This window comes from Numida meleagris, chromosome 2 (genome assembly GCF_002078875.1).
Source record: "Numida meleagris isolate 19003 breed g44 Domestic line chromosome 2, NumMel1.0, whole genome shotgun sequence".
NCBI classification, from domain to species: Eukaryota; Metazoa; Chordata; class Aves; order Galliformes; family Numididae; genus Numida; species Numida meleagris.
Window position 1 is genome coordinate 43819806 of NC_034410.1, and position 27451 is coordinate 43847256.

Consider the following 27451-nt stretch of genomic DNA (forward strand, 5'->3'; position numbering starts at 1 on the left):
TAGAACTGAAACTCTGCAGGGCTGAGCTAGAGCTGGAGTGTCTCTTCACATTCCTCTATTTCAAGATGGTATGCCCAATGTGAGGGCAGGTTGATCCCATCTGGCAAAATTGCTCACAGAATTCAAAATGTTAATTATTTTTTCAGAGGTGTGTGTGACCTTTGCATGTCCAAATGCTGTTAGTGGGTTTTATATAACCTTTTTCTATTTACTAACCTGAAATTTATGTACGCTTATTTTGTTGCTTTCCCATCAGTATTGAGTGTAGAATGTAAAAAATCTAATCAGCAGTATGAAGCCAAAAATAATACGATCCCTGTCAAAATGAAAGTAGGTTTTATTTTTCAGAGCCTTTTTATCTCTTAGTGTGCATCTTGATTTCAGGATGCCAGAAATAATTTCAGGAGTAGTGTCTGTTGGGAAATAAGAATGATTTTTGTGCCTTTCCCATTGTGAGGCTAGAAGCTACTGGGGCACGACAATTTCCTGGCTTCTGGTTGGTATGGAGTAGTAGGAGCTGAAGATAACAGCTTGGGGGCAAGGTGCCAGTAAATGATTTGATTAAAGCTCTGCTTCTTTGTTTTGAGGTAGCCTCCCGAGAATGGCAGTGCTTCCAACCAAGAGCAGCATGGCTGAATTTTGCTCAGGTATTACACCAGCTCAGCCATCCATCAACAGAAACTAGAACACAGATGTTAGATCTCGTTGTCTGGAGCCTGGCTGGTCCCCTGACTGGGAGTGTAGGAGGAAGGATGAAGAACAGGACCATAGGAGTAAAGTTAAACAAAACCATGGGTTTGAGTAAGCTATTTCCTGGAGTGCTCCACCCAGGAAGACCTCATAGGTGCGAGATAGAGCTGTGTTTGCAGAGGAGCTCTTAACGCTTCACTCTGTGATTCTTTGAAATTCACAGTGGTCTATTTAGGAAGTTAAAAATAAGTATTTTCAGTCATGAAAAAAGTTCAAAGATTCTTAGTTTATGGCAATACAGTGAATGAAGTAAAAAAAAAAAAAAAAAATCAGAGGCCCATGAACTACAGAATGACAGCATGGCTGAGGTTGGCACAGACATCTGAAGCCACCTGGTTCAAGCCCTGCTCCAGCAGAGCAGCTAGGAGTAGATTACCCAGGCCCATGTCTGAAAAAAGCCTGGCTCCATCATTACACCTTCTGTTCAAGTACTTATAGATATTGTTGAGATTTCCCTGAGCTCCTCCAGACTGAGCAATCCAACTGTCTCAGCCTCTCCTCAAATGGAAGATGCTTCAGTCCCTCAATTGTTTTAAATGAACTCTCTCTAATTTGTCTATGTCTCCCTCCTGCTGAGGAGCCCAAAACTGGACTAAATCCTCACCAGGACTAGTTAGAATCCTGTGTGCATTGCCAAAGAGGTTACATTATTGTAGGAGATGAAGACAGATTTATTTATTGATTTTCAGACTGAGAAACACATTGTTTTCTGATGAAATAATGTATTTGCACTCAGCGCTGTCACTGAGTTTGGCCCTGGTCTGGAACTTTGGAGGTGAGTGAATAATGTAATTCATTGCTGCTAGCTGCTGACAATGTATGTGAACAAATATCTATGTCTGTAATTCAGCAAACAATATGCAGAAGAATGTGATATTCTCCAAGCTTTATGTTACTGTGGTGATAATTACTTACACGAGTATAGCTGAAATACTAATATGGTCATTTTAGTATTAGCAGCTTACATATTTGCCTCTGGATTGCTTGGCTGCTCATTACTTCAATTTTTTTCTAACAGTAAAGCTAAGTTGTAGCACTCAAGGAGTAGAATAAGCAGTAACAATCTAGAAAATACACGAGTGAGGGGAATTTAATAGAAACCTGAAATGAATGAAATAGAATGGAGAGAGAAAATGAGTGTTCAGTTCACTCAGAGGGTGGTGAGGCCCTGGCACAGCTGCCCGGAGAAGCTGTGGATGCCCCATCCCTGGAGGTGCTCAAGGCCAGGTTGGATGGGGCCCTGGGCAGAATTGAACCAGATGGTCTTTAAGGTTTCCTTTCTAACCCAAGCTGTTGCATGGTTCTATGATGTCCAGAGCTGGAAGCATAGAACCCAGTAAGAGTGAATTTGAAATCAAAAGGTGATAGTTACTTATATCATAAATAGTAGATATGTGGATCCTTACAAGAGGATGTTGGAGGTGCTATAAACATTTCTAGGCTCAAGAACAGATGGTTCTCCTTTGAGAACTGCCAAGAGTGGAAATTGCATCTGTGTCAGACTGTATTCAAAGCTGGAAAAAGTTGAGCTTGGGAGGGCAGCTGAGGGAAGCATTGTCAGGCCTCCCTTATCTGTTCATGGTTGTTCCTGTGGATGGATGGAGTCTGCTTAGACAGACAATTCCAAGGCCAGGCACCAACACGGCTTGCCTTGTGTTATTAACATGTATTGCAACTGAATCTATTCTTTCTACTGGTGCTCACAGAGTAATATAGCTGCCTAGAAAGGAGAAATGGTTTAAGAGCAAAATGAAATGGATCTAAATCCCTTGGCATCTGTACCTGAAGAGATTCAGGCATGCTTTTTGGATGGCTGTGCTTGATGCTGATTTAAGGCAATCTATTCTTCAGATTCTCTTACTAGCTTAAACACATTAGGTGCTATATAAGTCTGTTCTTTGATTTTGTAATAACTGAGCAAAACGTTACACTATCCTGCTTGAAGACCTTGTATGTTTTTATGAAGAGTGGTGAAAATTCATCCAAACCTCTTGATTTCAGCTTAAATTCTTAAATTAGAGGGGGGGGGAGGGGGAAGGGTCAGTAGTTCACGGAGAAGGCAAAAGGCAGAAGATTAGCTTTATTGCAAGAAAAATGTGTTGCTCTACCCATTTTTCAAGTTCCTTCATTTTTTGTTTGCTGCTTTTTTCAGTAACAGTATGCATGAGGGATTCTATTATATCAGCCCGGAATAATATAACGAAGCAATAATGTTTCATTTTCCATGGGGAAGGCAGGCTTTTATCAGTACATGTGGGAGAGAGTAGTAATGGACTGGCTTTTCATTATTAATGTGCAGCGTGTACCCAGTGTATTACGATGGCAGGATGCTGTTCAGCCAGCAGTCAGCAGAGAATTGGATCCTCTTTCTGCAGAAGGATTTTTCATTTCCAGCATGGAGGGGCACTTCTAGTCTGCAAAGCCAGAAGCAGCAGAATACATTCTCTGCATCTCCTCCTCTCTTCTGGAGCCGGCTCATCTCCATGGCAACTCGTTAGGCTGAAGGGGATGTGGAGCCTGGGGAGGGATGGGTTAGAGACATCCGGGCGGTGGTGTGTGCCTCCACGTCAGTGTATCCGCCTCTTGATAGGGCGAGCTCGGTAACACCCAGCTGAGGCTCCTGTGCAGAGCTGCTTTATTCTAGCAGCTGCCAGGGCATCTGCTTGAGAAATCTCCCTTCTGCATCCTTCTATATATATATTTATATTTTCCCCCCAAAATTACATCCCGTCTTCCTCCACCCTTTAGTTTAGTTGCAGCCTCGTTGAAGATGTGCAGCTCATTTTTGGCTTCCTGTGAGCTGCCTTGTGATGTGCTGGTTTGCACAGGCAGGAAGGCATGGCTGCGTTTCACTTGACCTTAGCAGCGAAGTGCAGTCTCGTCTGTTGCTGAAGGATACTGACTATGCAGAAATTTATTGAAGCAGATTACTATGAACTGGATTGGTATTATGAAGAATGCACGGATGGTAAATCTTTTTTTTTCCTCATTTCTTGGTGCAGAATCTGAAGCTTGTAAGACTGGAGCATTGTTATCAAATGCTTTTAAAAATGAAGTACCTTATAGAAGGCAGCACCTTGGTGGGGCAGAGATGCCTGCATCTCTGCTGCACCTCAGCATCTCGTCTGAGCATACTGCAAGAGACTGCTGTAAGGCTTTCTCTTTTCTAAGGGAGTGGCAGAGGAACATAGGCACTGTATGAAAACTCCCTAGGTAGGGGGGAGAAATATTTGATATGCTTGCTGTATGTATCATAATTGAGCTGGATTTGTATATGCTTAATGTAAGATTCTGTATTGGTTTGTGGTTTAAAGCTGCTTATTTTTCTGCAGTGCCAGCATAATGGAATATCTGTATAGTTAATGTGTTAATAGGCAGTATGTTTTCTCTCTGGCTATTTGTCTATGAAAGACATTTGTTATGTGGCTTCTTAATACTTCTGGAACTGAAAAAATTACAAACTGTGTTGAAGGTGATCATTTGAGCCCCTTGTGATCTGTCTGCTTTTTGCCTAGATGGTCAGGGTTTTTTTATCACACTTCAGATAGAATGCATGTGAGGAAGATGAGGAGTGCCCAAAATTGTCAGCAGAGTGGAAAAATCAAGATTTTTCATCACTGGCACGGCGTGGTAATCTGTAAAACAGCATGCAGCCTTTGGGAAGGCGGTAGTTGTATTTAGATTTTATTCTGGTTGGGGAGCTTGGTTTAAATGAGGCAAACCCAAGCTCACAGCAAATCAAGGAACAGAAAGCAGTAAGGAGTGAAGCTCCAGGGGTCTGTGGGTTACATGTATGCAGCACAGAGAGATACTTTGTAGTGCTTTAATAAGTGCCGAGAGGGGACGAAAGTAGTGAAGATGTGTGACAAAACTTGAGTGGGTTATTGTGGTCTTGTGGGTGGCACATCGCTCCATTTGTGTCTCTGTACTGCATTTCTGAAGTGAATACAGTGTCAGAAGGTTGTTAAACGTGAACTTCACTGTTTCAGTGATTATTCCTGACAAGGTGTTCAGGGGATCAAAGAGCAAAGGTGCATATTTATTTGAAAGGTCTGACTACTTTTAGTAGGACTGAATCCATTATGTAACTTTTATCCTCTCAGTTTAACCCTAGTAAATACTGTAGCATCTGATTAATCTCTGTGATGTAACAGACTGGGTTGGCCTGCTTTTGGAAGCTTAAGAAATATGACAGTTGTACTGTCACTAAAAACAGTAGCTGACTTTTTTTCAGGTTAAGGACAGAAGGCCTTCTTTTTATCATTCTTTTTATGATCTTCTATCTGTCTGGTCGAAGTGTCATTATGCAGGAGTGTGACATGTCTGAATATCTGAGCTAAGAACTCCTTTTCTCATCAGCTTGGCCATTAAGGTGTGCACTGTGCTGGAGAAACCATGGGAGTTCCACGGGAATGGAACATGCAACAGGTATTGGGCAAGCACTGCAATACCTTGTGGGATCAGGGCCTCCAGCACCACGGTGGTTGGTCTGATTCTGGGCTGACAAGTTCCTGTGTGAGCACTGAGCCCCCACCCAGCATCTATCTTCCAGGAGCCAAGATCTCCTACAGAGTCATCCAGAGCATGTGCCAAGTGCTTGGGAGAGAGCACCTCTCTGAGACAGCAGGGTTGGATGTCTGACAGGGAGAAATCTCTCCTGTGGGTAAGGCATAATGCTGCTTTGTTTTTTTTTTTTTAATATTCCTTTTGAATTAGATGGAATGATGCTGCTGTCAATCCTATCTCAGCCTCTTAGGTGAGCATCAGTCTCAAGGTTTAATGGAATTTCATGGCTTTTAGCTGTCTTCTCCTTGTCCCAGTTAAATGTATGAGAGAGGAGAGGGTTTGAAAGGTGCGGTGGAAGCTCTTTGGCCTTTGGTACTGGTATTTTAATTTGGATTGAAAATAGCATCAGCATTTCCTGCTGATGGAGTAAGGTATTCTGATGGTGGTGGGTGACAAAAGGCGTTTTAAAAGCATAGTAGAAAACTGAGCTTTTTCAAAGAGCACGTGGTTTCTTGTGAGGTGCCTGTCTCGGTGTTTGATTTTCTTGCCATGTATTTGTGGATGCCAGAGTCATCTGCCTGAGATCCCATTTGTATTCAGTACAGTGATAGGCAGCTGCAGCTCAGCCAACCTGTTTTGAATATCTATTTTAAGACAAAATGAAGCATAGACAGCTTATTTCTCTTCTAGACATGGACTCTCTGGAGCTCAGATGTGTGTGTACATTATATCACAATCCTACCCATTTTATCAGTTTTGGTAAATATAGCATTGAAGGAGTCAGTGATACACTGAGAATCATAGAACAACTCACAAGAGACAATCTTATAGAATTATTTTTTTTCTGATGAAATTGCGCATTTGCTTTGTAAAAACGGGTGGGATTTGGATTTCCATCTAAAAGGTGTGATTTCATGTTAACAATTACTTTAACTGTGTATGGTTTCTTGTTCTTCCATAATCATTCTATAGTTACACCAGCATATAAGGCTTTAGTGCTGTTGTTTGACTCAATAGGAAAAGTAATTCTCTCTTAGCTCAGATTTAATGAACTTCTGTATGGATTGATATTGTAATGATGTCTTCAACTTGCATGTGGTGGCAGTAATTTTTTTTAATACTTTGCGATGGCAAATGAACAAATGCTCAAAATTGACAGCTTACAAATCTGTCAGTACTCTCTAGGGTTGAAATAATGAAGTAATACCTTTATGTAATGTCCTTTACAGAGTTTATTTTTGGCAAGAGTAAATGGAATTAGAAATAGTGTTGCCTTGTTTGAATATTGGATCATCAGTGTTAACTAACATTACAATAAATTGAAGCCTATATGAATAAGAAATACTGCACTGTGCTTTTTAGATGCGTTTTCCAGTATAGGATTTTTGTATAGTGTGACAGTTGCCACCTTGTCTGGAATTAATGAAATATGTGAGTTGCCGTGTAAGTGATGCCTCCTACTTATTTCCATGGAAACTGCAACAGATACAAAGAGCACAATAATAAAACATAATAAAACAGGAGGCATTACTTTCCGAGCAGCCCTGGTGTACTGCTGAAGTGGAATGGAGAGTGGAAAGAGTGGGTGTGTACTGGAACAGGACAGTGGTTACTTCTTAGCAGATTTTGAGATGGACAGCATTAATGATAAAAGAGGAGAAGGTGAAGCCTTTGCAGGTTTGTATCATGAAGGAGAACAGCGTAAATGTCTAGGTTCATCTCTGTTTTTGATTTGATTTTGTTTGTTGTTTTTTAAAGAGGTAAAATAGATTCTTAAGGAACACAGAACTCAATTTAGGTGGAAAAAAAAAACAATGCAAAGAACTCCCACAGACTCCCAAACAGAAAATAAAGCAGGTAAGTAGATACCCGTGTAAATCTTTATGAATAGCCTTCTCCCGTGCTTCTCTCTGGGGCCAGCCTCCTCCACCCTCTCAATGAGCAATGCAAGAGAAATCTGGGTTGACTATGGAACAAGTAATTTTTTCATATGGTTTCTCTCATTACCCATTTATTTCTAGCTTAAAAACTCCACTTTGGTGCCTGAGAGTTCATTGCTTGTGATTCCAGGTGACTGTGTGTGTGTGTGACTGGAACTTTCATTTTTCATTTGTTGTCCATGAGCTTCAGCAGCTGCTTGTGGAGAAGACAGCATTTTTATTCCTTTTTTTTTTTTTCCCTCACAGTCTCACCATGTCTCCCATTTGTCTCACACCAAAGCTTCTGTCCTCTGTGTTTGCCCAAGTGACTTCATCTCACTTTCTTGGTCATTCTGGCACTTCTTGCTCTGCTCTGTATCTTTTAGCTCCCACCCATACTTTCCTCCTGCTTGTATGGAAATGCTTTCCTCTCTTGTTCTGTCTGCAGTTACTGTTTGATACTGCTCTCTTCTGTTTTTTATTCCATTGTAACTGTTATTAACAAGTGCCTGAACTTTCTCTTTTAGCTGGACAATAATTAACAGTGCTAATGTTTGTTCTCCTTGTCCTGCCAGCACAGTTACTTATTCCGGTCTTACTTGTGTCAGTGTGCCTTTGCAAATGTGAGACAGTGTCCTAGTTATCTTCCTTTGTGGCTGTTTCTTTTTTCCTGATTGCTCCTTAAAGGCCCCATTAGGAGAATATTTCCTATTCTGTGCTGCAGTTCCAAGTGTTCTTGGATCTCCGTGGTTCTTCATCTCAGTTACCAGTAACCTCACAAACATGTCTGCCAGCTCTATGGTGGGACAGTCAACCTTTAAGCTTGAAATAGGGCTTGACCCTTTCTCGCTCACAACAGGAGGTTGGCTGGTGGTTGAGCATTTCTGAGGAGTCCTCATATGTTTGCCTCTTTTATCTCCATGCCTGTGAGCACGGTAACTCTGGTGTTGCTCTGGATGTCATCACTGAGCATTACCTCTACATCTTTGAGAACCTTACAAATGCTTGTGTTGAAGGCTAATTCTGAACAAACAAAGCTGCCTTTGTTACGTATCAGAAGAATAAATACATAGTATCCTTAATCGGGGACATTCATCCCAAAGCTTGTAGACTGAGCTACAGTTGTATTAGGTATCAGAAGAATAAATACTTAGTTTCCTTAACCAGGGTCTTTCCAGAACCAGTAGTCCTTGAAGGGAAAATTCATCAGGATACTGCCAACTTGGCAAGAAAACCCTAGATCCACGAATCCTTATAACTGTATGAAAATTACTCATTGTGAGGAGAAAGGACTGGAAAATTAATAACTTTTGAGTATAAATACTGTGTGGATAGTTTCATGTGTGTGCTTGATTTGTGGGAAACCACCGAGCACCTAGGTTTGTGCAATCCTGAGATAAATAAGCAATGCCTCTCCTGAGTGTGCGATTACTGGTTACTGCACACTGGGCAATGAATCCACTTTTCGGACAATGCTTGTAACACGTCCTCTTGGAAACAGACCTTGTTCCTTAGGTATGTGGCTAAAATTCTCCTTCAGGTTTTTGCTCCTTCATCCTTGAGAAATATGGTTGAACTTGCTGATATGCATGCGGTCATTGATATAATTTTTCTGATTTCCTTCTTCTGCCCTGTCACTTTCTTTTCTTTATTTCTCTGTTGACTCTATATCCATTTAGACCTAAGCTACTGCTACTTGTATATCATCCTTAAGTGGCATATTTTTCAGTGTAGAGGTATAATTTCCTCTTGAGTCTGCTCAACTGCTAAATTTCCAGATAAGCTCTCTCCCACTTCATTGCAATTTATTTTCTTTCTGGAAACATAACATGTCGTCCTTTTGGCTGAAGCAAATTAATTGGGTGTGTTTTTTTTAAGATAGGGTGATGCGCATAATATACAGATGTACAAATCTGTAGACATTTGAACAATCTAACTTTATTTGACTAATGTCCTAATAGAAAGCACATCTTCAGCAGCCAATTTATGCTCCCTCCCTGGAAAGCCCACCCCAAAACACCCCTGTTTCTTCAATGTATTCTAGAATCTAGATGCTGCTGTTTCAGTCATTGTTTTTAGGACTTGTTTGCCTATGGAGAAGCTTTTTGTTCTAAATGCAGCATTGTTATTATTGATTAATTGTGGTGATTATGTGCAAAAGCCTATGTTTTTATTGATAAAGGAGGTTAGAATGCTTTGAATGCACCAGAATTGCACAAATGAGTCAGGATAAGAGGGTTGTATGCATTGTGTCCTGCCTCACCCTTCTTAAACTAACTCAGGGTTTGTTTCCTTTTCTACTGCGAGGTTACCAAAGGTAAGGTCCATACCTTAGTGCAGGCATTGCATTAGAAGTGTGCACGTGTGTTTTTAGGCATACTTATTTAGCAAGCTTCCTGAAAGGAGGTGAATGTCTTCTGCTAACAGAGTAGCCTACATGCCGAGTTGATTAACAGCTAATATGAGAAATTTACTTTGCAGCAGCAGCCCTTGAAAGTGCATATTTGTCCTGGTATGCTATTTAAGTCCTTAAGTCTATGTTTACAGGAAATATTAATATCTCTTTTGAATCTTTCCCGATTAGAATGTGTATTTTCAGAACCGTGTACAGTTCAACTTTTTTCTTCCATCGCTGCTTATTGTTTCGTACCTGCTGGAGACTTGGCTCTTAATCTTTGGCACATAAATATTCCTGCACTGGTAGAAGGGCTTAATGCAAAGTACCACTAAAAGTGAGATGATAGCCTGGGAGTGCAGTAGACTTTCCTTCCCCACTCACTATAAATATAGATCGCCTATATAATGTGCTTTAACAGTATTAACAAAGTAGATACTGCAATGCTTGTCTGTCTTCTGGTTTCTGAATGTCAGAGTCCATGTTGTTTGCATTGTGAGCTACAGTTCAAAAGTCAGCACGTGAGAATATCAATTATATTGCTCTCTGTATTGGGCAGCAACACACATGTTTTTGGTGTCACGTGCTATCCTGTTCTCCTTTTGAGTTAATTGTAGCTGAACACTTGGCAGGAACGTTAAAGCTATAGTATGTCAGAGTTGGCAAGGGTGGGAGTTCTTGTCCCTAAGATTTGAAAGGTGCTTCTTGCATTCATTTAAAGGTGTCTCAGTTTGTTTTAGTATCTTCCCGAATTTCCATTCTTTGCCTATTAAAGTGGTAAATTAATGCTAGATTATGGGTTATGTCTCCCCACCCTTACCCTTTTTTCCTTTTTTTTTGAGTCCTCCTGGTAATTACGATAAATGTGTATCACATCTTACTTGAGCCTCTGTGAATAATGTGTTTCTTAAACCATCCAGTCTTGTAAGCCTGCAAAATGTGGCATTTGGCTGAAATCTAATGGCAGGTGGATGTTCAGCTCAGTTGGACATGCGTGTAATTCCCATTTCTGAACAGTACCACTTTTTTCTAAGGAGCAAGTGAAGTAGAGCAGTGAACTGTCTGTAAGGAAAGATAACTAAAGGCAGTATTGCAGAGGAGGGGCTTGGATTCATTTGTTGCAGGGCCTGATCCTGGAAAGATCTGTGGTCTGAATTGGAAAAGGTATTGTCAGCTCTTATATTTGTTACACACTTGATGAAATTTGTGGGTGCTCACAAGTCCTGGAACTGGTTTGAAGTCCGAGATGCTGGAGGCAAATGGGATTCTTACTGTGATTACTGTTGGTGGTGGTTTTAAATTTGATTTATTTTCAAGAGTTGTGGTCCACCGTTAGAGGGGAGAAATGGAGACAGCAAAGCTTTAAGAATTCAGACATGAGAGGCAATCCCCAGTCCCTGTGATATTACTGATAAAATGACATCCTGCAGTCCCCCCGCTTGGCTGCTTTGCCCATGACGCAGGTTGAGGTGTTTTCTGTAGGAGGCAAAGGGCACCAGTCTGCCACTGGTAATGAGGGAGGAAACTTGGCAAACACTGAGTATCCATAGCTGCAAGAAGTTAAATAAGAAAGTTAACACTCCCTATGTTTGTCGTGAAGTTTAGCAAAAGGAGTTTTGTTTGTTGCTCAAGTAGAGGAGAGACACGCGTGCCCTTGGATATGCACCGGGGTGCTGCATGTGGGCTTGAGGTGCTTCGTTTCCCGTAACGTATAGTCAAGGTGACCATGGAAAAGAAGGTATTTTAACAGCCAGACACTGGGCAGGCTGTGGTGTGGGCAGATGGCCACCACTGCCTGAGAGGGCCAGGGCTGAAGAGATGGCAGTGCCAGGGCTGTTGGGGAGGGGCTGTCAACACGCTCATGGCTGTGTCTGAAGCACGCTGACAGCACCCCTGAGTACAAACTGCCCGCCCTCCGGGCTGGTATGAGGAACAACCTCAATCTCACGGTAATTATTAGACAGATGGTCTCGTCACTCCTCCACCCTGTCTGTACCAGGTAAAGCTGCTGTGTGGAGGGCACACGCAGTCACTCAGGAGCTCCCTGGCTGAGCATGTGAGTGAAGAAAGATGGTACTCTGCTCTGTGGAGCCCTGCCACTGCTCTCCCCAGGGGTACCGCCGTGGGGGGAATGACATCCTGTCGCCTGTCAGACTGAGGCGCTGCACTGCATCTATCTGGGACAGCTTCGGCAATGTCAGGAAACGAAGAGGAAAGCTTTGAATATGAGTATGAGGAGGAAAACGAGAGGGAAAGCGCATTTAACAGGCAGAACCTTGAGATCTTGGAAGAAGGTACTTTCTACTGTTTTCCTTTTAAACCTTTATGTTAGTAATGCATGGCAATGTGCAAGAGACTGCATAAATGTTAGTGATTTTAAACCTACTGCATTTTTCAATCCTTTTTAATTTGCACCCACTGCCTTCGGGTGAAAGAGTAATAAAATAGTTGTGTGGGGGCAGAATGAATCTTAGCTTAGGCACGTTTCTTAAAGAATAAATGCATGATCAATAGGTGTAGGCTATACAGTAGATTTTTATATAATAAAACTGGATTTGAGAAATTACCTTTCTTTAGAAATGTAGTGCATTTTTTATATGTGCAGCTCATACATGTATTGTGAGTCTGAGTATGTCAGTTTGTCATTCGCAGCAGGGATTTCTAAAAATGAGCAGAAGAACTAGGTAACAGTCTTGTGCTTACCCATGCACTTGAAAGCATGTAGACAGCAAGTTTGGGATCATGTGGCTTTACCTTTCAACAAAACAAATGACCCCAAATCTTCTCCTACGTTGTGGAAATAATAGGGATCTGCAGAATTGCTGACAACTGGCGTGTTAGGGTGGGAGTGTAAGTGTGTATGTATCGGATATTCTCTTGCTCACTCACTGTGAGGAGCCTGTACTTTCCCATTCAGGGGCTGCTCCCAGCTACTCTAGCCTTTTTTTCAGGGCATCAGGCACTGCAAGCTAAATACAGCACGTATGTTATTTCACGTGCTGTGAATTTTACTCTAAAATAACGATTTTTGCATTAGAGGTGTGGTACTTCCAAGAACACTATCCTACAGCTGATATAAGGATACTTGGAAAGACTGACGTCAAGGGAAACATTTGCCATGTCCAAAGCTTGTATGTGAAAAGGCCTTTCATGGACATAACACTGTCATTGAACCTGTTACGCAGGACTTTTCTCTAAAGAATTCCTCAGCATGGAGTATTGCACCTGGATTTCGGTCACAGTAAATCATCCATGTTCCTTGTTGTGTCTCTGAAGGAATTTAAGATAATTTGTCTGTCTGCATAATAGAAGGGTGCTTGAGAGAATACTTGTGAAAGAGCAGCATTAAAATTGGGGTTGGGGATGGAGAGGAAGCTGTTATCTAATTAGGCAGAAATACTTTGTTTTATATTTGATTCTTATTTTTTTGGTGGTTAAATGGCGCTGAAACACATATAATGCTGTTCTTATTCTTCCTGTGTATTTTGCCTTTCATGGAGATCTGAGTACGTTCTGAGCCTATTCTTGATGATTTCAAGTGAAAAAGGAACATTGAGTTCCATCTGGGATAAATATAGTCCTGTGTCTCTTCAGTGCCTACCACTCAAAAGCTCCAGTATGTATGTGAAATGCCTTTTAAAGATGCCTCTCTCCTCCACCTGTACGTTCAGGTCACCTACATACTTAATGTAGAAGCAGTGTACATGCACAAAAATGATGTCTGCTAATTGGTATCTTTTCATGTGGGCACACTTCTTAATGACAGTGTTTCTGTTGGAGGTGAGCCAATTCATTCTGTAAGTAAAGCAGATAGAAACACCAGCCTCTATCCTTCCCTTACTGAAGAGAGGAAACGTTTAGCTCTAGCTGGCTATAAATCTAGCATAAGAAAAGGGAAAACGGAAGAACATGTTTCACTAGTGATTTACAGTTGTTTTGTTGTTTATTCTGAGTTTCTTAATGTTCTCATGGAAAGAAGGAGGTAAAAATTGTGCAATTAAGACTCCTTAACTGTTCAGCCTATCCCCTGAATAGGACTTGATACTTGACTGTTCTATCCATGGTCTTTTTGACACAGTGAGATTTTTTCCTTCCACAGCATTTAGAACCTTTGACTGAAGTCAGTCCTGTTTTTAAAATCTCTGTCACAGAATTAGTGTTAATTTGGGCAGCATTACAGAATCAGTGCTCCTGATAAGCATAGGAGGCACATTCATAAAGGTCTAGGCAGAACAGTCTGAGAGTCAGGGTGTTGCTTTTGAGTTGTAGTTTGTCCAGCAGTGATGTTTGCTCTTCATTTGATGGTCTTTGAGCTGACTGCAGAGTCAGTTGTTGATAGCATCTGTTCAGTTTCTGTTGGTAAAAACTCTTTCTTGGTTTGTGTGCTGCTGGGTCAGGTAATTCTGAAACTAGATTGTGTTGTGAACCTTTCTTTTGCAGATAGGACAGGAAGATGCTGTATTCCTTTTTCAAGACCTGTGATGGTAGCCCATCATTACTATTTCAGTTTACTAATGTTGCAGATTAAATCCCCTCTTTATCTATCCCGGTTTAATTTTAAAAACTCCTGTGATCGCTTCTAGAATCTTGACTTCAGGCACACCACGTGTCTTAATTACAGAAAATGTGAAATGTGTGTTTTGTCTTACAAAGATGTTCACTAGAATTGAGGTCACAAAAGGGTCTGGAATCTTTAAATGGTAGCAGCTGACAGTACATGGCTTTTAATACTGCATTGTGACTTCATTTTAAGATTTTGAAAAGGTTTCGAGTCCAGATTGTGGTTTGAGCCCTACACATATTTACTAGTTGTAATGACTGCAGTTCAAATACTTCTTGACAAGAAATGGATGAAGGAGGAGAATGTCAAGACAACAATTCAGTGAACGGTAGTCAAAAAGCCCTGTTGGGCGGGGGAAAAAATTGCAGAAGAGCTGTGATGGATTTTATCAGTAAATGGTAGGTATTAAGATTATGGTAAGTCATGGGGCTCAGACGTTGGCACAGTTTCCTTAGTTTTGCTTTGTGGCTGTGCTTTCCAAGGTACTACACTTGATCTGTGTTTGTATTAATATATGGAACAGCTATATGATGTTCTTGTTGGGGGTGGAAATCTGCTAGTGTTGCCTCTTGAAGGTGTTATTTGTCACACTGTTATTGTGTAGTTGATGAACAAGTGTTTATTGCTCACAGCACCATTCTTTCAACCTCCTCGCCCACGGTGTGACTGTGAGCTGTAGGGCAGTGACTGTGCACCGGGCCACACAATGACCTCCCATCTGCCATGAGTGCACCTGCCTCCTGCAGAAGGCTGCACTCCTGCCGTGGGAGAGGGAGGCCAAGGCCGTGGGCCCGCAGGTGTGCTGTGTGTGAATTAGGGCTCCTGGCAAGTCCTACCTCAGAAGTGCGTTTTCCAAACTCCTGTGACAAAAGTCTCTTAAGATGACAAGCTCCTCAGGTGAATGTGTTCCCCGAGGCCCATCTGGGACATGCCAGACCCCAGTGGCCAGAAGCCTCTGCCTCAGTTTAGCCAGGGCTGCCAGAAACTTCCCTTTAGCAGAGGAGAAGTTAATGTCTTTACACACACAAAAGCTTTCTAGCCTAAATGATAGCAGAGCTGGTGGAACATTTTATTTTTGAGTTAATCTGAAAAGAAAGGCATATGCTACGACACCATTCCAGAATGGCCCTATGCCCCTTGCTTGATCAGAGTAGTGCTTACAGTAGCCAGTGCCGGAGCAAAACAATTGGTGGTAGGACTGAAAGTGTGGATTTTGGCAATTACTTTATGCTCAGAATGCAAAAGCTAAACCAGTGTGAGCTGAGGAGTCTGAGCCTGCTACAGACTATATTGTCAGGCTGTGTAATTATGTAGGTCAGTATTGCCTGCCCTGAAGGTGGAACTTCACCATTATGTCTTATCTGCCTTCTGCTGGCAATGATTAGAAATGAATGGGAAGAGGAGCAATGAGAACTGAGCTTCCCTCCTCAGCCTTGGTTGCTCTCTCTTAGTTCTTTAACAGAAGAGTTAGAGGGGATGTGCAACAGGGAGGGAGTGCTGGCTCTGGCCAGCCAGCACAGCTGGGGCTGACAACACCTACGACTGCTGGCTCCTGTGATGTTTTTCCACCAGCACCCGCTGTTTGGAGAAGGGGGCTCAGTGCAGGAGTTCCCAGTAGTAACGCTGTTGATCCCCTTCTCCTCTGTGGCTCTTTCCTCTTCCTGGAAACAGACTTTTCTTTTAAACAGCATGCTACCTGGCTGTGTGCCTTTCAGGCACAGTCCAGGAAGGCATATACTTTCTTTCCTGGGCACCTCTGGCTTTGCAGTTGGTGCTTTAGGCAGTGCAGAGCTCAGAGCCCAAAAGAAGCTTCTGAGCAGATGCTGCATTAAATAGGTGATGAGAAATAAAATGGGTGATGAAAAACAAATGCAAAGTATATCTTCTCAATTGTAATCTGATTGGGAAACACTGTAATGTGTAAATACGGAAAACTGTAAATCTACAAGCCTTAAGATGGATGAAGATTGTGCTAGGTACTTTGTCTATTTATGTGCTTGACTTCAAAAAACAAAGAAAAACCCCAGCTCTGCTACCAGTGATCTATTTGAGTTTCATATATTTAATACAGTCTTGAAAATAACATGATAGAAGCATTCTTTATTCTTTGTTTTCTGTTTTGTATCTGTTACATTAATTTAAAAACTCAACAAAGCTTATACTGTGTGCTCTCTCTGCTTTCTATAGATTATTTTTTTGTTTGTTTTAAAGTTCTGTCTTTATTGCCTAATGGCTTTCTCCATAAACTGAGAGATGTAAAGTACATTGGATTTGGATGTATGCATGCATGCATTTAGATACTACAGTCCCTATCATCCTCAGGCAAAAATAATGCTAGTTTGCAAATGAGCAAAAAGAGGTCAGTGAATTGGCACGGCAGGTTTTGTATTGCAGAGCACTGTCCTTCATGTGCTCCTGTTTTATCTACAGTAGTGTTATGAGGCTCTCATATTTATCCGAAAGCAAAGCAGGCTAGAAGCCTACTGTGCAGAATCCATTAGAAGGGTGGGTGTTTTTTTCCTCTGTATTTCACTTATCAGAGCTCAAAATATTGCATCTTTTTCACTTGGTAGATTTTTTTGGACGTACTTGGAAAAAAAAAAATTTATTTTTTTAGGAAATGAAAATCACTGCTCTAGCAGCTGGCCGAATGTTAACTTGAAAAGACTGACTGCATAATTAAACAGTTTTGAATTTGTTAAATGCTGCTGAATTGCTTTCTCCCCATTCTTTCTGCCTTCTCTTCCCATGCTGCCTATGTTTCAGAGGGGTGGGGAACAGCACCTCTTTAAGCTTGCTCTCTGAAAGCAATGCCTTCCTCTCTCATAGTCACTCTGCTATTTCTGCTGGGTTCCAGGTTGAGTGACTGTAGGATGCAGCTGACATAGGGTTTTATTATATCTAACTCTTTGAAGTTTCCACTTGAATACTCGGATGAATAATGTATCATTTCAGCTTTGAAACCGTTTCACATTGTCAGAGTAGTATATGAAGACCTCTGTGTTAACTGTGACCAACAGAAGGTCAATGTAAGCTCTGAAATACAACAGCGGTTGGTGACCAGATTGCTACCGCTCTACCAGTAATAAGTCTGTTGTGATAGCTTCTCTGCCTTGCTGGCAGAAACAGGAAAGGAATATTTGACTTTGTCTTCTATCTGTTTGTTGGCAAGGTCACCTTTCCCTTGAAGCTCAGAAATGTTGATTATACATAGAAGTTTGTATCTGTGTGCCACTCATTCTAGTGTTCCATGTATTGAAATGCCTGTTTACTAACAGCGGGTTATCAAGGCAGTCTGATAAAGATTAAATTGTAAAATCAGAAGGAATAGCTACGTGAGCAACTTCATGATATCAGCCTTGATTTCTCTTTCTCCACCCAAGTGACCTTATTCTGTCTGTGGGAGCACCGTCCTTTATCAGCTAGGGTACACGTACACCTGAATTAGAATGGTGTGGGGTTGGCATAGTCACAGTCGGTGGTGATTATCAGTATTTATATCTCAAATGTAATTTTATGGCAGTTAGGGAATGTTGTAACCAAGGGAACTACTTAGTGTGCCATTGTTTTGGAAAATAAACCCTTGATGTCAAGGCTTCTGATAAATGTAATTGCATGACCTTTGAACTTACCTATTAATTTACATCACCACAAAAATGACATTTTATTGTGAATTATCTTTTGTATCTCTCTGTTTTCATAGGGAGTTTTTATGGAAAACTTCTTTTTACCTCCTTTGGCTGACACAGTTGATGTTCTCTTTAAGATACGACGTGCCTTTTTCCTGTGGCATCCTGCCTATACAATGCTATAGTTATTCTTCATATTGCTGTGTAATTTTGGTCAAATTACTACTTTGAAGAGTAACCTTCTTACCATTTCTGCTTTTAGGCATAGTTATTTGGATAAATGTAATTATTTTTTGCATGTATTTGAACAATGTTTTCTCAAATTCCCTGGCAGTACTCACACCACTGAAATGTTTTCAGGATTTGATCCTCAAAATTAGAGTTTGAGAAACAGGAAAATAAACAAAATAAATGTAATTCTTGCTTTAGCTTGATCAACTTTCTGATGTTCAAGTATGGGGAAAAAAAAAACATATTTCAACAGGTATCTAACTACTGCTCTACATGATGTATTATTGATTTGCCTTAGTGCTGATGGACTGTATATTTTTGTGCAGGTATCTTAAATATTTGTAATGGCGCAGCATTATTTCTTTATTGCTGCACGCAGTGCACTTTGTTTTTTAATCTTATTAGCCCTTGTTTTTGTTTCTCCCAACCCCCTTGATGTGTGCTGAAGTGGCATTAGCCAGTCTGTCAGGCTGAGCTTTAACTGACATTGTCAAGGGTAAATCCCCTGAAGAACAATTTGCATTTATAACAGTCTGCTAGCCAATAGTCAATACAATCAGCTCAACTTTATTAGCAATCCATTTTTTTTTTTTCAGAAGTACAGGGCTTGAGCAGCTGAAAATAAAAATAATTTGTAAGAATGAAGAAGCAAGTGCTGTTGTTTTTTCTGATTACTTATGAATTTTTTTTTAGAAAACTTGCAGATCTCTGAATAATTTTGTGCAGGTTCTTAAAGGATTACATAGGGTGGTAGACCAAACTTTGGCATATATCCTTTAATCTAACAGAGCTCCCAGTTCCACCTTAATGCTTAATCACCAACACCCAGTTTTAGTGAACATTTTTATGAGTAATACTGTGGCCATGGTGTTGTAGTCTGAGTGTTATAAAAATGGGTTGTTATTTTGTATGCATTTTGTGTTGGCTTTGCTGTCTCATACCATAATGCTTAGTTCGTATCAATTTAATATGATGTAATATTTATGGTGAACAATGTTATTAAAGTCACTTATTCGTGGAACAATTCTGTTGCATGCAATGCAGTGATTAGGTGACATGACAGAATCCTGCTCTTGTGTCTAAGAACATGTATTCACTTCTTCCTTGATTTTTTTTTTCCATGAACTTGAAGGCATTTCTCTTTGGAGAAGAAAATTTTAACATTTTAGTGACTTATTCTGCCACCAGCAAAAACAAATTCCCATTACAAAACAAAAACATCAGTGTTCTCAGTTTAACTTGGAGCTTTGATATTGTATTTTTAGATGTTTTTATACACTTAACCTGAAAGCTGAAATAAGTAGTTTTAAGATGAAAACCTATGTAAATCTATATTATTCTAAAGATATATTTTTTTTCTCCAAGTGGTGTTGCCAATATTATTAACATTTTCTTATTTTCTTACAGTTTTATGTGCTGAAAGAGTGGGCCAGATGACTAAAACATACAATGACATAGATGCTGTTACACGTCTGCTTGAAGAGGCAAGTATTGCATCTCTTTAAAGACCTATATGCAAAATGAGAAAGTAGTACAGAAATTATATGGTACTAATAGTGACTGTTGGTAGGTGTTCTTCCCCATTTGAGAAACAAGTGCCCCGAGTGTGTGTAAACTTCATCTTGTTGCGTACTAATGGGTAAGGCAGAAAATATTTTTAAGTAAAGGTCATTTGTTTACATCGGTCATATGGATTCATTACTTACACTTATTTTTCAGATTAGACCATTTAACTTATTCTTGGCCAAATATTTGCTCAAATGAATGAGAGGGAGTACATGTAAAGCCAACATTGTTATTATTGCTCGATTATTATAAAAAAAAAAATAAATTCATGATTACAATTGTATTCATAATTATTATCTCACAAAGTGTCTTTCCAGAGGAATGCACAGACAAAATTTTTAAAAAATTTATAATGTTCCATTCATCTCCAAGTCTTTTCTTCTTAGCTTTATGTTTGGTTTTGGTGGTGTTCTACCACTTCTATGTATGTCATTATGGCCATAATCCTTGGTACTCAGGGAATGGTGAAAAGCCACGGATGGAATGCTTTTGTTCAAGAATATAATGATAAATTGTTTGACTGAATTTAGCTGTTTTTCTGTAGTAAACTTGAATGATAATTTTCCAAATTATGTTTAGGAAGATTTATTTGGGTGAGTACTGTTAGAATTGTATTAGTTTGAGCATAATTTAGTCCTTCAAACCTATTTGCTTACTTATTGCGATCGCCATGTCAAAAATAAGGTCTGTCTAGCCAAGGTGCATTGTGTGGTCTGTTCTTCCAGTTCTGCAAGGGGACAAGCACAGGAACAAGGGGACAAGAGAAGCTCACATCTCTCTCCTACGTTTGATAACTGATCTCAGTACAAGTCTTGCTTTTTATGCTCTGAGTTGAGCTCTCTTAAACAACTTTCTATGAAATTTCAGTTGAAACCGATGCTTTTTTAAAAAGCCTTGTTCAGGAATATTCCTCTAACTTACAGTAACAGTCTGCTACCTTTCTGAGTCCTGCTTCTTTTTTCTTATTTGGCTTGGATTTACTTGTATTTGTTTACATGGCTCCTTCCAGCAGTGATGCAGCACTTTGCCAAATTGTTTCCTCCTCTGAGTCCACGTAGCCAAATGTCTATAGATCCAGAAATCACACTCGTGGGAACAATGCTAGGACTTGCAGGGCCAGCATTATGAAGCATTTGATTTACTTTTCCATCTGGATAATACCAAAGGGAAAATGAAGGAACATGCAACAGGTGAACCTTAAATTAATATATATATATATATATATACTTTCAGTTAGGTTTTTGTTTTAATTGATCATTGTTTCTTTTTAAACTGCTTTTCTAGGCAGATGTATACACTTAGAGCTCCTTTCCCTATTCTGTAAATGGTCATTATTACAAGAGACTACATCTGTTTGCAGAAGTTAAGGTGTAACTCCTGCTGCTGCCATGACACAAACAAGAGAAAAACGAGCCCCAAAGCTACCCCTGTCTTCCCGTTCTTGTTGGCAAGCTTCAAAAGAATTTATCGCAAAGTTGTGGAGGTGGGAGGTGCAGCATTTTGGTGGGTGGCAGACAGGAAAGACAAGGTATCAAAACAATGTGCATGTAGGTGTTCTGAAAACCTGTGTCTATTGCCCTGAAAGTGAACAAAAAGGAAGTGACACCAGGTCTGTCTGGATATGTGGTAAGAACAGCAAGAGATTCATCTGTGAACCTGCTTTCTTATCTTTCTAATAACTGTTTTATTTAGTGTTTTCATTACTCATGTTGCCATAATGCATCAGTTCCTTATGACAGTAAGAGGCATGACCCCAAAATGAGATTTAGAGCTGAACTGCTAAAAATTATGAGGAAATCTAGGGAGGTTAATTAAAGAGCCTAGAAACACTTGTGTTCCTCAGCTTTGAGGTCAGAAACCCCATTGCTAGATAGTTCTGCCTCTGATAGAGTCAAATTTACTGGGAAATATTTTTGGTTTTTGCATTTATAAAGTGAGATAAGATTATTGAATAGTAAGTTAGCCTAATAGGTAAACTAAACATTTTGATAGCTTTGTGGGAACTACTGTTATGAAAGATTGTACGTAAGGTAATATCAAGAGTTTAAGACCAGATAATACCAGTGAATGTAACACACATAGACTGACCTTCAAAAATCATTTGAAAAATGCTATTTGTAGATACAGCAATGATCAATAGCCCATCTTTTCTTATTATTACAAAACTTTCTTTTTTGTGCTATGAAAGCCTCTTCATTCAAATTAATTTACTTGCTTCATGTCAATGGTCCATCTCAGCAGCAGCTTCAGGTTTCGTAGACTTTGTCATGAGTGTATGCACGTCACAGAGTGGATTTTAGTCATGTAATCTGTATGCCCATCAGATGAAATAAATAAGCCCCGAGTAGTATTTTCAGTAGATATCTGAAAGGGAAAAAACTGTTCCTCAAATGATGTTGATCTAAAGGTAAGTGGGTAGTTGACCACTGTTCTATTTTCCTACTACTTTATAGTAATTAATAAGAAAATCATCAGTGAAAATGCTTAATGAATGTTTCTGTGCAGATTTCTATGCTGTTTGTCATCTTGTCCCAGGCAGATTACAAATCAGTGTATAAGTACATGTTATTAGTGCAACAGACCTCTAATTTGTTTTGGTACATTTGTATGGTATTTGTATTGGTAGTGTGTACATGGGTTATTTCCAGTTCCTTTGCAGAGATGGGTAATGAGTGGGCAAAAGTGGAATGAGAGTAACCACTGTGGGCAAACTTGGGCCATCGACAAAAAAGAAAGGGATAGGATTTACTTCTATAGGAAAGAGCTCATGAATGTGCTTGCACAAAGAGAGTTGGAGGCTAAATACTCATTGTGATGGAACTGGCTTCTGCTCCTGCACAGCCTCTGTTTCAGGGTGGACCAAGAGAAAATTGAAGAGCTCTCTGAAGCACCTGAATTCGTTAGTATTTTTACTGTGTTTCTGGAGTTGTTAAAATGTGACTTGTGAAGTTCTGCGATTGCATTCTGCAAATCGTATACCAAGGTGGTGGAATGTTTCCCTCAGTAGTCTCTCAAAGCCATAGTAGAGAACCAAATCCAGTTTAACTTACATTGTTTGACATTAGACCTTGAAGCTGTGCTTTCATGTGTATGGTTCAGTGACTCTGTATGGGTCAGTCTTTTCTGAATAATGTCAGTGTTACGTAATAGAAAAAGAAAGTTAGCACAAAACAAACCCTCACAGAAGTGAGAAAGGCTCTTTACTGTCTTAAATACTTGTTTCTTCCTTCTGTTCCTTCAGAGAATAAAAACAAAAATATATTTGCTTTCTTTTCTTAATGCTTCACAGAAAGAACGGGACTTAGAATTAGCTGCTCGGATTGGCCAGTCGCTCTTAAAGAAGAACAAATCACTGACAGAAAGAAATGAGTTCCTTGAGGAGCAAGTAGAACACATCAGGGAGGAGGTAAGTTTTCTTCTTTTTTTTTTTTTTACATCTGACTGATGTGTCTGAAGTGACGGGAAGATTTTTTCTTTTAATCTTTACCTTGTCCATACTTAATTTTCCTATGCATCCTATCATCCTATCTGTAGCTGGTCATCCTGTATTGTAGCAGTTAGCCATCTTTATAACATGTACACTCTTAGAACCACGACCAAAGAACTCATTTGACCCACTAGGTCAAATCAGATGATTAGGGGGGAAAAACCACCCAAGACACTGAAACTTACACTGCCATAGATTTTATTTTCCTCTAAATTCAGCTGCTCTTTTGGTTTTGAGTCACTTTACCCACAGTTTTCTTCTATTGATTTTGTCCTTGTTCCCCCTCTGTGCCTCATATATAATTCCCCTCACTAATCACTCCCTTTTTTCCTTTGTGTGCAGCTCACTCTTCTGTCTATCCTGAATCTTTCTCAATCTTCTATTTTCCTCTCCAGCTGATGTTTAATTGCTTTTTGATTAATAATTTTCTGTTTATACCTGAATTTTGACTTTAAGACTATAGCATTTCAGTTCTGTCAGCACTTCCCTTCTCAAATGGAGTATGACTTCTCTTTCTATTTGTGGAGATTCCAGCAGTGCACACTCACTGAAATGATGTGCATTCTGCCTTTTCCAAGCTTCAAACTGACCCAGTTCAGAGATAAATGGGTCAGGTTATATTTTAGTTATTAGTCATTACATTCAGTGCACTCTATGTGAACTTATCAATGTTAAGAAGTATTAGGTTTTGTTGGGAAGCAAAGGGTGGGACTTGCTACCATGTCTGGATTGAGAAGTTCTTACAGCTTCTTGCTGTTTTGCTGTTTCTCTTTTCAGGGAATTGTGGTGGAATCTGTTGAAACGTGGTTTGTTGGCCTGCTGCAGTACATACCTTTGAGTTTTTGACTGCACTTGCCTTAGATTTTTGATGAATGTGTTTAAAATGTAGTATGATGTTGCATGTCTTTCTGAATTAGTGTGATCTATAAAAACATGACTGAAAACTTTGATTGTTTGGTGTAAGTACTTGGGTCATGCACATACTGTTGTATTTCTAAGGAAGTGTTTATACAGTTGACATTTCGTACCGTATTCCTCTGAATGAGGGGTTGAATATTCTAGGTACTGGCAGGTACTCAATGGATGGATCTCTGTTGGAACCATACAGGATGCTTTAAAAGAGCTTTATCTGTAACTCAGTGTCCCTGTTTAAACTCTGCTGTCTTACCGACTAACTGAGCTAGAGGCAAATGTTTCTTGTGTTCAGGGACAGTGATCTTAGTTTGTGAATCTCACCCTTGCGTAGCTATGAGCAACAGGAAGCAAAATCCCACAGTTGTAGGGCAAGCACGAGAACAATGAAACAGAGTGGATTAAAAGCTTTAAAAGTATCTGTTAATGTTAGGAGTGTATAATGTTCAATTATATCCAAAATGTGTTGATGAATACAGCGTGGATGGAGAAATTCTGGATGTATAATAAATGGTGATGGAGTGTGCACAGAGAATTAGCATCTTTCAGTGTGGCCCATTCTTTTTGGTGAGGAAAACGGATTCTCTTTGGTTTCACACTTCCATTGCTTTTTGGTATTGGCAGGGACTGGCAGACATAAATGTGGCAGACATTTATTTTTGTGTTGGTTGATAGGCATTTACTGAGTGTGTGCGTGACTGGGCAAGATAGGGAAGGGTATTCATACCCCATACATCCAGAACAGAGGATTTGATTGAAGAAGGTGGGGAACAGAGAATGGTTTCCTCTGACAGGAATGACTTTATTTAGAGGGACTCAGGAGCATCATTAGGAAAAGGAGCACCAAAAATAAACTTATTTCCAGGTGGCTTGATGTATTGGGCCATATGTTTTATCAGCATCCATCTTTCATACTGTCATTTTGACTCTTTCAGAAATTGATGGTTTTGAGGGAGGCTTTAAACTGGTGACATTCGTATGTTAAAAATCTTCCTTTAGTGATTTCACATCTCCTATTAATGCTGAATTTTGAATATATGAACAACGTGGTAACTAAGACAACTGTCTCTACAGACAAGGGGAAAGAGAATTGAATAGGAGCTTTTAAAATTCCACGAAAACTGCTTAAAATGGTTTGTTTGGGGGATATGTGGTTTCTGTACTGTAGAGACAAGGATGTGTAATATATTAAGTTAGGTTTTATTGGCGTGTATGTCCTGGCATCAGTAACCTAGAGCAGGGTGCCTGGGACCACATGGTGTAGGTGACTTCTGAAGATCTCCCAGAAGGGAGGCTCCACCACCTCTGTGGGCAACCTGTGCTAGTGCTCTGTCACCCACAGCGTAAAGAAGTGCTTCTCATGTTCAGAGAGAACTTCCTGTGTGTCATTCTGCTTGTTCCCATCGCCTCTTGTCCCGCTCCTTTAGCAGGTTAATCTCTCTGGCTGTTCTGCCTTCTTTTGAAGAACTAGAGTGCTTGAAAATAGCAGTAAAAATAGGATGTTCTGTTGCTTTGGTTCATAGAGGAAGAGTATAGAAAAAGCTAGAGATGAGCTAGTGCCCACCCACTGAAAATATCAATTCCTTGCTACTTGAAGAGGCTGAGCTGGGAGGAAGTAGATTTGTTATTGCGGAATGCCTTTTAGCTGTCCCTGAAATGGTGGAAAATGAATCTCCCCTCACAAATAAAATGAATTTGTTTCATGGCTGAAATGTGGTTTTGTGTCTTTAGAAGTGTGCAATTCCTTTTAGAAGCCATGTCTCGAGGACTTTGGTGCCTTTCACGGAGTGTAATTCTGCAGACTAGCCTTAGTAAAGTCGATGACTTTGTTAGCTTAAAATTCTGCACAGTTTAAGTGCTTTGTTGTATTGTTTCATCTTTTTGTTGATGGTAATGCAACATAAATCTATTTTATTGACAATCTTTTTTTGCTACTAATAACTGGAAGTATTAATATGTCTTCGATACAAAAGTAGAAGTCTAATTAAAAACAAATGTGCTCTGCAATTTGTGCATTGCAAAGTGGTAACTGAGGACCAAGGCTTGCAATGAAAGTGGGAGGGAACAAATTTTTCTGATCATTTATGCTATTTATACCAGTGCAAGGGAAAAAGAGAACCTCTTTAACACTGATGTCTTAAATTGCAGCTGTAAAGTGGCATAAGTATTACTGTGTAACTGAGCCTTTAAACCAAATTGATATATGAATTAACCAAGGTTAATTTTGTGGAATTACAGGAAATACTAAATTTTGTTCATTTTTATTTCATGGGTGAGACTGCTTCATACTGCTTTTCTATGCTCATGTTTTGGAGTCACCAGCGACCCAAACTACACCCAGAAACTGGGTGGCAGCCACCTCAGAATGGCACCTGCCACTTTGTGTTGTTGTGCAACTCAACAGGCAACTGAGTCCCAAAAGAACCTTACTGCATAAGCACTGTAATAATTTTATCTATGGTCTCTGTAAGATCTGTATCCAAGCCAGATGGTGACAGTCATTATATAATGAGGAAAATAGTGTTGCTTGGTTTGATTGTGTCACATTCGTTTCTTGCTGTATCATTTCAGTAAATGTATTTCTTTGAATGTGGATCTGGACTAATGCATTAGCGATTCAGGATCACTCATCTTACCTTCCCTAGTAGCGCTGGATAATTGCATTTTTGTATTTTTAAAAAAGAAAATGGCTGTTTTAAGGGTATCCTTTCTTTCCAATAAATAAAGGAATGGTTTCTGGTCTGTTCCATTTTTGGCCACTTGATTTAGTCTGAAGGTGGTGCTTGGAAGATGAATAACTAATTGATAGTGAGTTTACTTGACAACGTGTCTAGAAAAGCAAGTTACTGATCTGCAAGTTATTTCTTTGTGCAGGTTTCTCAGTTACGGCATGAGCTTTCTATGAAAGATGAGCTGCTCCAGTTCTATACCAGTGCTGCTGAAGAAAGTGAGCCAGAGTCCATCTGTTCCACCCCGTAAGTTATCAATCTGCAACACTGAACCTTTGTCTGGTACTAAGCAGGGGTAGTTCAGACAGTTTTCATAGCTTTGAATGGTAGTATAATGATCCCTGTAAAGGCTGGACCTATAAATGGAACTCTGAACTTGGTGCATGGCACCAGCTGGAAAGATTTGCATTGAACTAGCTGGCTGTACTGGTGCAAACAAGAGTCAGGAGGGGAAAGTAGATAGGAAGGCTGCTGATACTGCACTGTGACTTTCACAGGAACTGTATCACTGTGGGTGTGAGGCCAACATTGATTCATTCCACCTACAGTACCCTGCTGCTCCACATTCCTTTTGCACGCTGTTCTAGAATGTTCCACATGGGTGACCTCTGTGCTTGAAGAACCTGAGGACACAGTGAAAAATGCCATGCTGTTTTCAGCAGCAGAAGAAAAAAAAAATCAACGTGGCTTATTGTGTGTTCCAGGCAATTAGCTGGCTGAACAGCATTACAGGCTTTGAGGGGCTGTCTGCACTCGCTTGCAAAGT

The 27451-nt window shown here is 40.0% G+C and overlaps 1 protein-coding gene across 8 annotated transcripts in view; it reads left to right on the plus strand.

Moving 5' to 3' along the window:
• The window catches only part of TRAK1 (trafficking kinesin protein 1), a 132550-nt gene that overhangs the window by 74291 nt on the left and 30808 nt on the right, over positions 1-27451 (plus strand). For 3 of the 8 annotated variants that reach the window (XM_021388942.1, XM_021388939.1, XM_021388940.1), the window contains 3 exons: positions 19399-19475; positions 22847-22963; positions 26831-26931. In XM_021388942.1, coding sequence (XP_021244617.1) covers positions 19425-19475; positions 22847-22963; positions 26831-26931 — 269 coding nt within the window. In that variant the 5' untranslated portion in view covers positions 19399-19424. Of the gene's footprint in view, positions 1-3518; positions 3719-11194; positions 11865-19398; positions 19476-20484; positions 20748-22846; positions 22964-26830; positions 26932-27451 lie in introns of those variants that run through there. The other 5 variants (XM_021388944.1, XM_021388945.1, XM_021388943.1 and 2 more) reach the window with 5 other exon arrangements.